The 14,742-nt window shown below is 39.0% G+C and overlaps 1 protein-coding gene across 1 annotated transcript in view; it reads left to right on the forward strand.

Moving 5' to 3' along the window:
- The window catches only part of LOC148816836 (cell adhesion molecule 1-like), a 315,115-nt gene that overhangs the window by 238,757 nt on the left and 61,616 nt on the right, over nucleotides 1-14,742 (forward strand). The window contains exons 4-5 of the mRNA XM_088939476.1: nucleotides 1,862-2,014; nucleotides 5,417-5,554. Coding sequence (XP_088795602.1) covers nucleotides 1,862-2,014; nucleotides 5,417-5,554 — 291 coding nt within the window. The remainder of the gene's footprint in view (nucleotides 1-1,861; nucleotides 2,015-5,416; nucleotides 5,555-14,742) is intronic.

Genomic DNA, 14,742 nt, shown 5'->3' on the forward strand with positions numbered 1-14,742 from the left:
TTGTCTTGCCTGTACCAAACCCGTTTCGCGCTGATGTGTCTCTAATGCATTAATTGGGGATGACACAGGTCTGTACTCCCAGAGCGGTTGTGCTTTGCCCCTGAACTGAACAAACACCTGTTACATTTATCACGGTGCCGCTTACGAGCAGGGCTCTTATCAGAACTCCTCACAGATGCGCCAAGCAGTCAAAGGACTGTGCTCTGTGTCACCAAGAAAAAAAAAATGCAAGAATCTGTTCTGTTTCCTAAGATTACAGTTTCATTCAGGATGGCAAAAATATGAAGTGCTTCTATTTCCAGTATGTCTCCTGGCCTTTCTAACAATTCCCCGTCTGAACTTTTTTTAGCATAAATGCTTAGGAGCATTACAAACCAGCAGGGACATAGATCAGTCAAACCTGCTCACCATCAGACAGAGATTTCTAGAACACATAGCTTCAAATACTCTAATGCACTGTAATGATGTCGTTTTTTTAGGCTTTTTCTTTTAGCTCTGTTGCTCATATTTTAAATTAGGAAATCAAAGGGACCTGACAGAAAGGCTTTGGACGTACCTTTCAGCTCCCTTAAGCCGTTTCCCATCACATCTGAGAGAAGCACACTGGTAACACTGTCTTAGCAGTTGTAAATACTTCATGTTGGCTACATTTCAATTTCTGAGTTGTTTAGTGTTGGCCTTTCATCTCATGTATAGACTGTGTTCACTGAGGGTTGTAGTTACAAGCAAAATACGATATTTTCTCAGAGACAAATCTGTCTCACATTTATTTTTGAAGGGATTTACGCAAAGAAAGTAACGAGTTTTCCACTTTCTAATTAATGCAGAACCCTGGAACTAAGGATACGGTGACAAAATTAGATTTGTGTTTAGGATATAGTTTATTGTGTGCTGCCGGATATTCAGATGTAATTTTGTGCTGTGAAAAACAGACATACTGTATGTCATGAAAGTCACATTGACCTTATATGAGGTCTGTCATAATCACTATTCATGTACCTGTCCATCATCATCATTGTCCAAGTTCACTGCCATCCATCAACATATTGGAAAGGAAAGGACTCTTGTTTAGCTTTTTTATTCATCCTTATTATTAACAAGTATTATTTTTATCTCATTGTGATATTTTGTGTATTGGATGTTGTCATTGGTATTTTAAGTGTGCATTAATTCTCGATGTTCTCCTTGTTTCCTGTCTGTTCTGCCATTTTGTATCAGATTGCAGACTCTGACTCTGTTAAATGGAGTCTGACCTGTCCATCAAGAGGAGTCAAGGGTGCTGCTAAGTGTATTTAACCTGGCAGTCACACTGTAGAGTTAGTCATTCTCTCTCTTTAGTTAATAAAACCTGGTCTGTATAACATAAAACAGGCTGGGCTTAGGCCTCTCAGTACTGTTAGTGGGGAATTTTCTGTAAAACTACAGTTAGGCTATATTTGTAGGATGTTTGTCCTCTTTTCGGCTTTTGCACTTCATATTTGTGCCCTGTCTATTTTTTTTGTGACTTCTGCGATCACCCTAGATTTAAACAGCAAGCGGTTTAGTCACTACAAAAAAAAACCCTGAAATTTTACCTTTGGCTGCCCAGGGCAAGCGGCGCATCAGTTAGCAGGGCAACAGTGCAAACAGTCGATTTTCCTACCCTAACGCCTGGATGCACAGATGAGAATCTGGTTCCCTCTGAGTGGTCCTCATCCAGAACTGGAACTTAGACATGACGTCTGTGGGAAACAGCTTTGGAAAATGGTTGAATCAATGGGTTACCAAGCTTAAGGAACAGAAAATGTTTGGTTGTATGTGGTATATGTCTGAAATTCAGATGTTTATTGCCTTTTTTTTCTCTTGTTTAATCTCACGACAGCCTTGAAGGACAGCCGGTTTCAGCTGGTGAACTTCTCAGACAATGAGCTACGAGTGTCGTTGTCTAACGTGTCCCTCTCTGATGAAGGGAGATATGTGTGCCAGCTCTACACTGACCCTCCACAGGAAGCCTATGCTGATTTAACAGTGCTGGGTAGGATGTCTTCATTTTTTTCCCCCTTTTTATGCAAAACCTAATTCAAAGAAAAGACAAGGGTCTTTGGATCCAGAAATAAAAGTGTGAACTGTGGACAAGGGATATTCTCGTGACATGTTGAAGTGTGTGTGATTTGTATACTGGAATTTTTTTTTGGGGGGGGAAATGTGACTTCTTGGTCTCTAAATGTTCCAAAGCACTGACAGTATATACTGTAGGTACATACTTTATCAGCCAACTTGAAAAGTTATTCCAAGGAGAAGCAATAAAGTTCATTACTTGTTAATTAGGGCATGACATATTATCACTAGGTCAGATGTTTCTAAAACCTTATATTTTTGTAAAGGGTGTTGACATCAAATTACACAATCTTGTAATTGGTGAGCTACTATGTTCCCAGAAGAGGTGTAGTTTTTCACCTGTCTTCGTTTTTAAGGAGCTGTCAGCAGTAGTTAACTGAGTACACCTAAAGAGCAGATTGTAATTTTTTATTAACTTCTTTGTCAAAAAGTTCCCTGGTTACTTTGCTTTTTCAAGTTGTCATCAGCTTGAATTTTAAATAGGAAGAAAATAACATTTAAATTATTCCACCCACATAATGTTATGTGTTCCAGCACTATGAAGGCGATAGGAATGTAAATAGAGAATTTCACACAAATATTTTCACAACATGGATGAACAGTGAGTCTCTGCACAACCCGTGAAGTCCAGAAGTAATTTCCAATAACATAATGAGGTCTGCCAATCACACCTAATCCTGGAACAGATCTTGCAGTATGTGATTGACAGTACTTAGATCAGTTAGGAAAGGTAAATTTGGCAATTACACTGATCTGTGAAATCTTTTGGAATTATCAAGTCGGGGCCACAGCAGATGATGTCCTGCAATGCTTCAGCTGTTCTGCACAGAGGGAAGAAATCGCCCTGCTAACAAAAATAGTTAAAACAATTGAGACATGTGCTTGAAGACAATAAAAAAATTCCTCCCCTGGGTGTTTGTCACCCAGGTCCTGCAACTTAAACAAATATCTGTGTCCTTGGTATGTGTAATACTGGAAATAGTTGTGGAAACAAAAATGAGGGAAAATAATGCAAATGGCACATCATAGGTTAACATCTTTTTGAACAAGTGAAACGTTATTTAATGCAGAATTATACAGACAAGCACCCCATCAGATCAACCCCATCAACAACAGCTCAAAGCTTATATAAATACAGGCAGTGATTTCATTGCAGAGTTTAAAACATGTGGTGAAAACTATGGCTCTTAGGAAGAAAATACACACACAACAACCACCTGTATAGAAGTTAAAGGTTTAGCTAATGAAGGCTTTTCACTTCAGCAGATGGCTCCCAACCTCCTTGTTGTGTTTGAGATTCCAGGGAGTGTTTGTGATGCTGGTAGTCTTGACAATAGGAATACCTGACGATGAAAACCCAGACTCCACAAAACCAGTAAATGTCAGATTCAATACAGTGAATACTCTGCTTGATAGGATAAATCTGCAGGTACTGGGGGGTGACTCAGATCTGAGAAACAGTTGGATAAATATTAGGGAAAAGGGTGTCAGTGAGTACAAAGCTACTCAGAAAGCATTGCTGAGGAGAGGCATCAAAACAGGAGGCTGAAATGAAACAGGGGGATAATCTCACCTGCGACGAGATGGTCTTTACAGACAAGTCCAAGTCTGAGCCGTCTGGAAATAATTAGCGACGGGCGTTTCATAGTAAAACTGGACATTGTTGTACCAGTCAGTATTCAGCAGCCATGGTAGAAATGGAAAATGTGGGAACTGTTGAAGGATATTTGGTATACTGTTACACTGTCCTTCACTGAGAAACATATGTAAGCATAAAAACAAGAGGGTGGCGTGGCAGTGCAGTGGTTAGCCTTGCAGCCTCGCAGTGCCGCAGCCCTGGGTTCAGGTCCTGGGGTGCTGTCTGCGTGGAGTTTGCACGTTCTCCCTGTGTTTGTGTGGGTTTCCTCCGGCTGCTCTGATTTCTTTTTACAGTCTGTAGACGTGCTGGTAGGTTAATTGGCTTCTGAGGAAATTGTCCCTGGTGTGTCTGTGTGTGCCCTGTGATGGACCGAGGTCCTGTCCAGGGTGTACGGTATTCTGCCTCGAGCCTGTTGCTTGCAGGGATAGGCTCTGGCTCCCCTGTGGACCTGTATTGCATAAAGCAGTGAGAAGATTGATAAAAACCAAATGTCAGTGGTTTAGAAAACAAAAACCTATGCAAAATACTTGTCATCTGAACAAGACATTAACTTCCAAATTCTTTCCATATTTTTATAATAATGCATTCATTGGAACATGGAAGTATTTTAAATGTAAATGTAACTCACTTTTATTTACATAATTATTTCCAATACTATAAAAGACCAGGACTATTTTGAGCATGTGCATGAAAATACAAAATGTCCACGCTTTGAAATGTCTGTTAAATGCACTTAACAGTGATTATTCATAAAGCCCCTTTCTCCTGTTGTGTTTCTGAATGTGAACTGGTCAGCAGGAATTCAGATCTGAGGGTTTAATTATATCCATTTGATATTTCAAAGGTCTTAAAAGAACCTTTAATTTAATTACTCCTATTAGGAGCATGCCCCTGCCCTCCATTCTGTTAATGTGTACGTCAGAAAGAAACTCCTGTTTCCTGATAACTCCTTGAAAAAAGCACTTAGTGGATTTTCAAGATGTGAACTCTCTCTGAACTCTCACAAAACAGTCTTGTCAGACAGTGGTTGTAAAAGGGAAAAAAAAGTGAGTGTTATGATTTCTGAAGGCCAGAGATTTTGACAACTAAAACCCACTTTTCTCTTTTCTTTAAATATCACTTGCATATGTTCAGAGCCAGTAGAAGAGGCAATATCATCCTATTAGACTGGGCTGGAAGATGAGATGTAGCGCTTATCAAGTCGGGGTGTCTGAGAAGTTCATTTTGTGCTATGGCTTTGAAAATGCTGAAGTGTTTGAAAGGAGATGGGATTATTTGGAGGTCATTTGTTTGAGTCAAGCAAATGACTTGAACCAGCTTCAATGTTTTCATTGTTGCAAATCCTAAGACCCCTTAAGTGCACTAAGTGTGGGGCAACGCTATGCAAATGGCAGAATAAGTTAATTACTCTCTCCTGTTTGAATAATCAGAATCCACATTCAAGAAAGTGGTTAACGTACTAATATGGGCCAGCATAAAAACAATTTGAGCTCTAGCTTGAGCGATGAGATCGTCTTCTGAAGCAGCCCAGTTTCCGGTGAGGTGTCGCCAGTCCCATTGTAACCTGCAGTGCTGGCATCTCCTCTTAGCAAAGTCCCACCTGCTAGTGTTGGGGTTGAGCCCCGCTCAGTACTGCCGCCATCCGGCTTTCTCATCCCACTGCTGCTTGTCTGGTGTCAGTCCCTCCAGGCAACCCCATCATCGAGTCCCGGGAGGACATCGTCAGCGAAGGGAACGAGACGGAGATCATCTGCTCCGCCATCGGAAGCAAGCCGGCCTCCAAAATCAGATGGATGAAGGGAGGCAAAGAGCTGCAAGGTTGGTAAAAAAAAATCTCACTGTGCGTATTCATTTTCGTTGAGTTTTTTTTTATGGTTTGCTCGGGCCGTTTGGCCCTGTTTTTGTGAAGGAGCAGCTCGCCAGTGGCACTTACCGTTAAAGGGGGGTTTCTCTCTTTGTTACTTTGCTGTGTTTATGATAATGTACGTAATTATTTTGTTAGATAAAAAAGCATCCCATGGTTTCGTCTTAAAACAAGAAACCATCAAAATCGGCGAATTATCCCAGTGAGCAGTCTGGCTGTACTTTATGTGGAAAACAAAAAACAAAAAACTGCTCCCACCCTGTAGATTCTGCCCACATGATTGGAGCTGACTGTTTGGGCTGTTGTGAAAGGCTTAAACTACCATGTTTTAATCTGCTCGTAAATTTATTCTCACATTAAGCAGCAGGGAGTAACAGCTCAATGATGCTCTCAGGGACAGGTTGATGGCTTAGATTATGAATCTTCCATTACTGTTGTGTTTGATCAGATCAAGGTGCCAGCAAGTACCAAAACTGCATATAATCTTAGAAGTAATGTGTTAATCCTCATAATCCTTTACTATAAAGGACACATGGCAGTTGTTAACACTTCAATTAATTATTAAGTCTTATTAATATTTAGTTTTTATCTTTTCTCCCCGTATGATTTTAATCTGAGGTGCAAAATAAATCTCAGATTAAGACTATGTCAATTTCCTGAGTGGGCGGCCGAAGGCCCCAAGAGATTGACCATGGACCTGTGTTTTCTCTATGCAGTGAGTTTATTAGTGAGTATTGGAGTTTAATTGAGTACAGAGAAGAGAGCCATTTTCAACTCCTGACATTGCTATTCAGAAAGCCAACACTCAGAGGCAATAAATTGCTTTTGGCCTTCCTGCTGGGTGGATCTATTTTTAATTAAACATTTTCATCATTCAACCTAATTACCTTTTGGATATTTAAGCTTTTCAAATATCATTTAAAGGTTACACCAACTTAACTTGGTAGTGTACACACAGACACCCTACAATGTAAAGCCAGTTAGTCCATCATTATTTATTCTTTCTTATCTGGCTTGTTTTTGGTCATGTTTTAATATTTTCTTTTTCTCCCTTTTTTTTTTCTTCTGAAAACCTCACGCTTAAGGCGCACGTTGAATGAAAGCCAAGAAGCAGAGGGTTTTAACTTTGCTTAACCAGCTCCAGGATTAATCCGCAGCATGTGCAATGATTTTGAACAGGCCAGGTGTCACAAATTGGAAAAAAAGTAGCAGTGAGTTCACTCAAATTTGAATAACAGTTGTTGAGGCTTCCTAACCCTTAGAGAGAACCTTATGTCCTTGGTCAGCTTTAGAGGATATTAGCTGTCAGAGATGCCAAAAATTGGAATAGGGATAGAAGCACTGGAGCTCTGTAAAGCACAGGAAATACTGTGATAATAGCCTGTTAACACGAACTATGAGTAGTGCTAGACAGTCCTGAAGACTAGACTTTATGGTTTTTGACTTATTTTCCATGTGGATACACCCCACTTTATGAAGATGATGAATCTCATGGGACATTTGTGCATTCAGAAATATATTCATTTTACCTAGTGAGCACCAGTAGAGCACTCTCTGGCACGTTGAGCAGTAGTTGTCACTGGAGATATCTGACTGCTGACTGTGCAGCCCAGTCGTGGTCTTTAACTCTCTTACAGTACTTGGCTTCCCCATTCTGACATCTTTTGTACACTTTGGCCTTTCCCAGATATTATTTCTATACCTTCAGTTCATTCAGGGGCCATTTTTATGAGTCTGGTGTCTGACATCTGGATGATATGACCAGCCCAATGCAGCTTATGGTGGATGTTCACTGCATATGGTGCCTATTTGAGAGCGCTGATGTTGACAGGTCTGTCCTCCATCCTGATACTTTAAATCATCCATAAATTCCAAGTCCTTCTGAATCTGTCCTCCCCTTCCTTAGTTCTCAAATGGACTAGTCCTTGGGTACTCAGGCTGTAAACAGTTAATATGGCTTTGAAGGGAGTCAAGGCTATTGTTTGCAAGATGTTGAATTTTCTTTGCCTTATCTGTCTACCCGTTTGCCTGTGTGCTTGTTGGTGGGTCAGCGTCGCCTGTGTGGAGTTTCGGTCACTCTGCCATGCACAGAATGTCTTGTGCTTGTGATCAGTAAACTCTTCGATCATCTAGTCATTTTTATCAAACAAAGTGGGTTAATAATGTATTGATTTGTAATTCCAGGCACAGAATAGGACATATTCAGTCACGTGCCAGTGTTTAGACAATGAATGTTCCCAGGTTTTGTTTCTGTTCATCAGGCAAATCAGTGAGTTGTTGTTGCCAAGCCTAATGTTCAGTGCGCTTGATAAGGTGGAGAGTGTTGTTTGGGTTGATGTTTTCCTAAAAAGAATTGTTGTCAGGTCTGACATAGAAATCTTCTATGTGTTTTTTGTCTCATAGGTCCTATTCAGAAATCACATAGACATGTTGGTCCCCTGCTAAAGTGAGAGTCATGAGGCCTTAATTAATTCTAATAGGCAACTGCAAATGTTGACACTGGCTAGATGTTGAACATTGTCTCTAGATCCTGACACACGTCGATAGCACTTCAATAGCTGTAACAATACATTGAGTGGTGGATCTGATTTTTGCTGTTGTTTCAATAAAGCTGTTCTTCATCAAAGATGCAGATCAAATCAGCTCAGCGAGAAATATAGCTGAATTGGGGTAGATTCTCCTTCTAAGATGTTTGTAATGTATGTAAATTCCATCGGATTTCTGTTGAAAGCAATGTTGTGTTGCAAGAAGGAATAGCCACCTACTTCTCCATTATAATATTCATATTCTTTTCCCCCATGATCTTTCATTGTTTGAAAGCCACCTGTCCTGCCTGATGGCAATAATTTAGTTTTTTCATTCATATATGTTAATAAATGTCCTTGTCATGCATAAGTCTCATCGTATCAACTAGATTTATCTTTATTACTTTCTGTTTAAGCACAATCTGTTAAAAAACAGCTGTTGGTATATCTTTGTGTTATGTTTTGTGATTAAAAGATGAAACTGTCATCCAGTTTATCTTGTTTCTTCCTTTGGTTTTATGCACAAGACCATGTGACAGAGGCACACGTGAGTTTTCTCAAAGGATCAAGCAGAAACACAGTTAAACTGGGCAGCGGAACTGCATCTCCAGAAGCAGTGGTGTCAATTATCCAGTGTCCTCTGCAGATTTAAAACCCTGTTACCTGAAGTGACCTATGTGGATTAACCTATTCCAGAGTGGAATATGAATTGAAGTTAAATAAATACTTGATAAGTCAAAAGCATGTAAGATAAACCTTAAAGTTGATTTAATTACCCTCTGAATGTAGGAAGGTGGGCCAGGAGGATTTGTTATGACCTTGACACTAGGTTTCTTCATTTCTGAAGGCTTTGTTTCCACAGACTTGTGATTTGAAAGCACCTGCACTAAACATTAAGCCAGCAGGTCACTTTGATGCAGAAAGCTAGCAGATAAACCTAGGATATTATTTAGTATTATTATTAATAATTATTAATTATTATTATATTAATAATAATTATTATTATTAAGTATTATTTAATACTCTAGTGTAGAGTACTATTTGTCTTTTTAGTTGTTCAGTGCACGATGGAGAAAGCTGTTTTTAACTCCAAGGTGAATCTATTAACGTTATACAGTGCATTGCAAAACTATTCAGACCCATGCTCCATCTTCACATTTTGCTGCTTTCATGACATTTTGAAGTAGCAATTAACCTCTGTGTATAGTTGTGGTATACATAACATATTCCACATATTCAAAAATAAAACCAAAAGGCAATAATCATTATGAAAGAAAAATAGAAAGTCATGATTGCATAACTATTCTTAGCTTTTACTGTAGCAAATCTACATTAATTTAGACACGCCCAATTACTTAATGCACCACACAGTTAGTTGCATCTGTTCTGTGTGCAATAATTCATATGATTTGAGAATAATTTCAAGCAAAGATGCAACCATGAAAACCGTGGAGCTTTCAAAGATTACAGATCAAGAAAAATGAACAACAGCATTCAAAGACCGTCTTAATGTCTTTGAACATGGCGAGGTTGATTACTCAGGACTGGAATGTATATCAAGCTGCAAAGACACTGCCCAGTTTTTGGTCTCCTTCCTTATAATGAGACCATGGGTGGAGAATGCACATAAATCAACGGTATCACTTCACAGACCTGCCCTGTATGGCAGAGTGGGGAATCTATCTCAGATCCTGCATGAAGTTTGCAACAAAGCTGATACTGCAAACTGCCAAAAGGTTTTGCGATCAGACAAGATCAAATTGGAACTTACTGGTCTAAATGGAAAGCATTACATCTGACACAAGCTCAGCATAGTACGGTACATCACTCCGTCAACACCATCCTCTGTCAAGCGTAGGGATATCAGCATTATGTCATACAGTAGTTCTGTTTCTGATTCGCGGGGACAGGAAAGTTTGTCGAGACTGATGGGAACATGCGTTGATAAAATACTGGCAAGTCCTACAGGAAAACCTGCTTCAGACGTAAAACTGGGACAAAAAGTCCCCTTTCAGCAGGACAGTGATCCAAAGCACAAGGCCAGAAATACACTGGAGTGGCTTAAGAATAAAAAAGTGAGTCCTGAGTACAAAAGTTGGTGGAGACTTGAAGCTATAATTAGTGCCTGTGGTTTCATGGGTCTGAATACTTTTTTTCCCTCTTTACTTTTTGCTGACTTTTACATTAAAACATGATTTAAAAGTTTTAAAAAATATGCATGCATCATTTTATAATTCTACAAAATGGAACACCAGAACACGGAAGGATCTGAAATCTTTTGTAAGGCACTGTATACTATATCGGTAGATTTAAAAGCACAGCCTACTTTAATAGTGCATTTAAGCAAGAATTTGCAATTATCTTAGGCCTGTATTCTTAAACAAATGGTCATTTGGTGGCACTTTATTTTAAAAATACCGTGCTTAAAACAAAGATGTGTTTAAGGCGGTGGTTTCAAGTCCTGGTCCTGGTGATCCACACACCTGTTGGTTTTTGTTGCAACTGAGCCCTCAGCTACACAGTCAAACCCTTCTTTGACTTAACAAGAATAAGATTAATTTGAGCTGTTTGTTCCCAGCTCTTAAACGTGTTAAAGATTTTACCATTGTATTTTGTAAGTGAAGTCAAATCTTGTGACAGGAAACAAAATACAAATATTCAATTGAATCAACTCCTTAGATCAAGTAAAGCTTCAGTTACCTAATGATGGTGTGCAAGAATTGAAAGCAGCAGGTATGTGGGTCACCAGGACCAGGATTAGAAACCACTGGTTTAAGGAATGGGCTAAAAACATCTTATTTTTCTATATGGTTTCAGGGAAGGTATTATGACAAGGTATTTTCAGAGAAGAGTAGGGGTATTTCCCATTGGCCTTTACCAGTCATGACCTCCTAACAATCCCCATCAACAAATTGGCTTCATCACTCTGTTCTCCTCCCCACCGAGAGCTGATGTGTGGTGAGCGTACTGTGTGGTAGAACATACACTAGTTTCCACATGTATTTGTTTAAAATTTACAGTGTGCAGCATGTCTCATCACACATAATGAGTTGCGCTGTTATAGTTGGATTATTCCTGTCATAATTCCTTTCATAATTCCTGTCCTTTTTGTTCGTATACCTTTCCCAGATAGGTCTTTATTAGACATGTTGTCCAGAAGGAAAAATTCAAAACTTAGATATTTCAAGTCTTTTATGATGATTTAATTATTAGGCGCTTCTTTCTTGTGGGGATCACTGCTCCTGAATGATGGCATCCTTACACATTTTGCACTGAAAAATACAATGACAAAGTAACCCTCGGGTTTCTAAGGGGAGAGCAGAAGGCGGCTGCTGCCTCCTCAGCAGAAATTAAATCACGGTGTAATTAGATTAGCTTGGTTTGCACATAGATAGACCAAAAACTGCACTAGTGCTGGTGGACAGATGGCCCACAATCTACAGCAGATTTCTTGTTCTTTTAAAATTAAGTTCAGGAAAAAAAGTCTGACCTCCTAATTCTATTTAATAGATCCTTAGTTTGCCACTTCCCTCTGGTATCGCAAAAGTACCTTTTTGTTGTACACTGTTTCTTACAGGTGGTGGAGTAAGTGTGTGGACATGTCACACTTGAAGATTGTGGCAACCTACTTTTTCACTGCTTGGTTGACAGCGAACTGCTTTTCCCACAGTGATACCCCCTGAGTGATTGAGGTGCTGTACTGTAAATTTGGGGATCAGGCTGTGATAAATGTGATTGTTTCTTGGTAAATAATATGCAGTTCTGTATCAAGGGGAGGTTTATCATTTTTCATCAGCATAGGCATGAAATATGTGTCACAGTCTTTGAAGCCTGACCTTTATAGAGTGAAATAGATAATACAAAGTTTTCAGTGCCATAGTTGCTGAAACTGTGTAGCTGTTTCAAAGGAAGGGAGTATTTCAGCAGTGTTTGATCATTGAAATGTCTTTTTGAGAAAAAAAAAGTGATCGAGTCTCAACATCAACAAAGAAAACAGATCTGTATTAGTTTTTGGCTTGTTAAGGCAAGGTTAAAGCATAACGTTATTTGCATGGGTTAGATATCAGAAATAAAATATGTTTCCATTAGACAATAATTTTACACTCAAAGCTGTGAAGTTCAATTATTTGTCTAATCTAATTAATGAAGTCAGTAGCTGACTAAACCCCAATACATAGATTGCTTTTTCACTAAAAATGTACTGTGTTCTGTGTAGATATAAATGGAGAGCAGGGTCAATGCATTTTAAGTTTCTAGTTTCACCTGCTGAACTTTCTGGCCCTAGGGATAACTTTAATATAAGCAAGCTACAATACCTTGAGGCTCATTATTCCTGTAAAACACTACAGTTTGTAATGCTCTGTGTGGTTAAGTCATATTTTCAACTGTCAGATTGTGCTTTACATATTCTCTTAATTGCCGAAGCAAAAACTCTTACGTTATCTTATTAATTAATGATTAATTAGTACTTTTCTTGATCTTGAAGCACTGCATGTTGGGCTCATTAGAAACTTTAAATCATTAAATAAATCTGTACATATGTTTTAGAGTGCTAAGTTGCCATACACTTGTATGCTTATGTCAACAACTTAGTTAATCATATGCATATGTAAACTGAAGATTTCATGCCATGCATTAATATGAGAATAGTGAAGCAGTATAATTATATTGTATCATCCATGAAGCCCCCTAGCCACTGCAACAATTGAATAACCACATGAGCACAGGCAGAGTGCAATGATCTCTGCAACCTGGCACTCCAGTCCCTATGAATACATCAGTGAGACAGGCCTGCTTATTAAACATGCCAAATCATTCTGCATTTGAAATTGAATGCAAGTTCAGTCTAAGTTCAGATTGCCCACTGCAGGGGTTTTGAGTCCAGTTTGATCTAGACTGATTACAGTTATGAAGTGGCAATGTCGTCGTCTGCTACATATTCACATTCTGGTGCTGTGCATTCCTATTGTTCAACGTTCTCCAATCCTGCTCCTACAGAGCCCATATACAGAGGGTTTTATACAAAACCGTTTAACCAGCAATTTCAAAGGGCTTGAAAAAAACGGCTTGTGATCAATTGCAGGCGATTTGTAAATTAAGTCATTTACAGATGATTTGAAACAAAATTCTCCAGCCTTCAAGGTGAAAATTACCCTTAATTACAGAAATTGCTCAGTTGATCAATATCCTACATTTCGTTTCTTAGGAGATAAACGTTTTTGGGGGCTGACCTGTGGTTGAATTTACAGGACTTGGGCTTTGTAGGTCTGGTCTCGGAGACCTTTCCTATAATTCTTTCTCATTCGGCTGGAATCTCTCTGGACGACCTGGGCCTGACTTCCATCTCAGCTAAACCATTATTATGTTATCATCCCATACAGCACTGTATAGATAAAACAGCTGTGAGTAATGTTGTTTTTAGAAATTTCACTTGTTGTGGAAAGATAATATTAGCAAGAAATAGTTCATAATTTGTTTTGCTTACTGTGTAGAGATAGACACAGTATGAATGTATGAATGTGTTTCATGTGTTATACTGTACAAACAAGGACAGTGAGGTAAATGCTAAAAAGAATATAATTTATATTTTGGTAATGTTCTTATGTGTACGTCACGCTCAGTGATACTGAGGCTTATACATTGCAGGTCAGTGTCTTGAAATGCAGCCATCATACAGTATCTCAGTTCATAAAGCCCAGATAAACCGTCATATGCAAGGAAGCAAATGATTGTCTCACAAATAATAGCTCTTGACAGGAAGCAATTTTGAACTGATATCCTTCCATTGACCTCTGAATTCTTCAGTGGAAACCCATTATTTACCCTATCAAGCAAGCCATTGCTCCTAAACCTCAAGGTCTTAAGCACTCTTTTTTTCCCCATTGTTGTGTTTCTGAACTACTCTATGTCCAAGATTTTATGATTTAAACTTATACCTGAGGGAAAGACTCGTTGTATCCTTGATATCGTTGTTGCCTCAGAATCCAGTACACTTTACACCAGTCAATCAGAAATATCTGCTTAGATTTAGGTTAAGAGTAGGGTTTGTGTTAGGGGTGGAGGACTAAACAGGTTGGTTGTGCACTCAGATGTGCTAGTGGCTACTGTCCCCAAAAGTCTACGTGAGACCTATTTTTCAGAGTATGACTTGGAAAGTTTCTAATCCATAAACAATGTGTACATTTCTCTCAGCATGAAAGGGTAACGTCCCATGAGAAGATGAGTGATGTAGCTTGTCCTGTGTAACTGGATCAACAGGGCCTGATTGATGGTGGTTTTATTCACAGGGTTATCATGATGTCTTTGTAAGCACCGCATATGTGATTATAAGTGTGTTTCTTGTTATGGGGTTTTCGCACTGAACCAAAAGTTTTGTATAGCACCTTTCCTCGGGCTGTCATTGTTTGAAAAGTAATGCAGAACAAAACTGGAATTGATCCAGCTGTCATATATGAAGCTATAATCCTACCACTTAAGTGCAAGCTTTCAGTGGAAAAGCTTAACTGAGCCAATTGCTTCTTGGGAAGCAAAATGTAAAATGAATCTGCATCAAGTTTCTTTTGTTATCAATTCCATTACTCCTATTGTTATTGCCCATTTATTTGGCTGACACTTTT

Source organism: Atractosteus spatula, chromosome 22 (genome assembly GCF_055471065.1).
Source record: "Atractosteus spatula isolate fAtrSpa1 chromosome 22, fAtrSpa1.hap1, whole genome shotgun sequence".
Taxonomy (NCBI): domain Eukaryota; kingdom Metazoa; phylum Chordata; class Actinopteri; order Semionotiformes; family Lepisosteidae; genus Atractosteus; species Atractosteus spatula.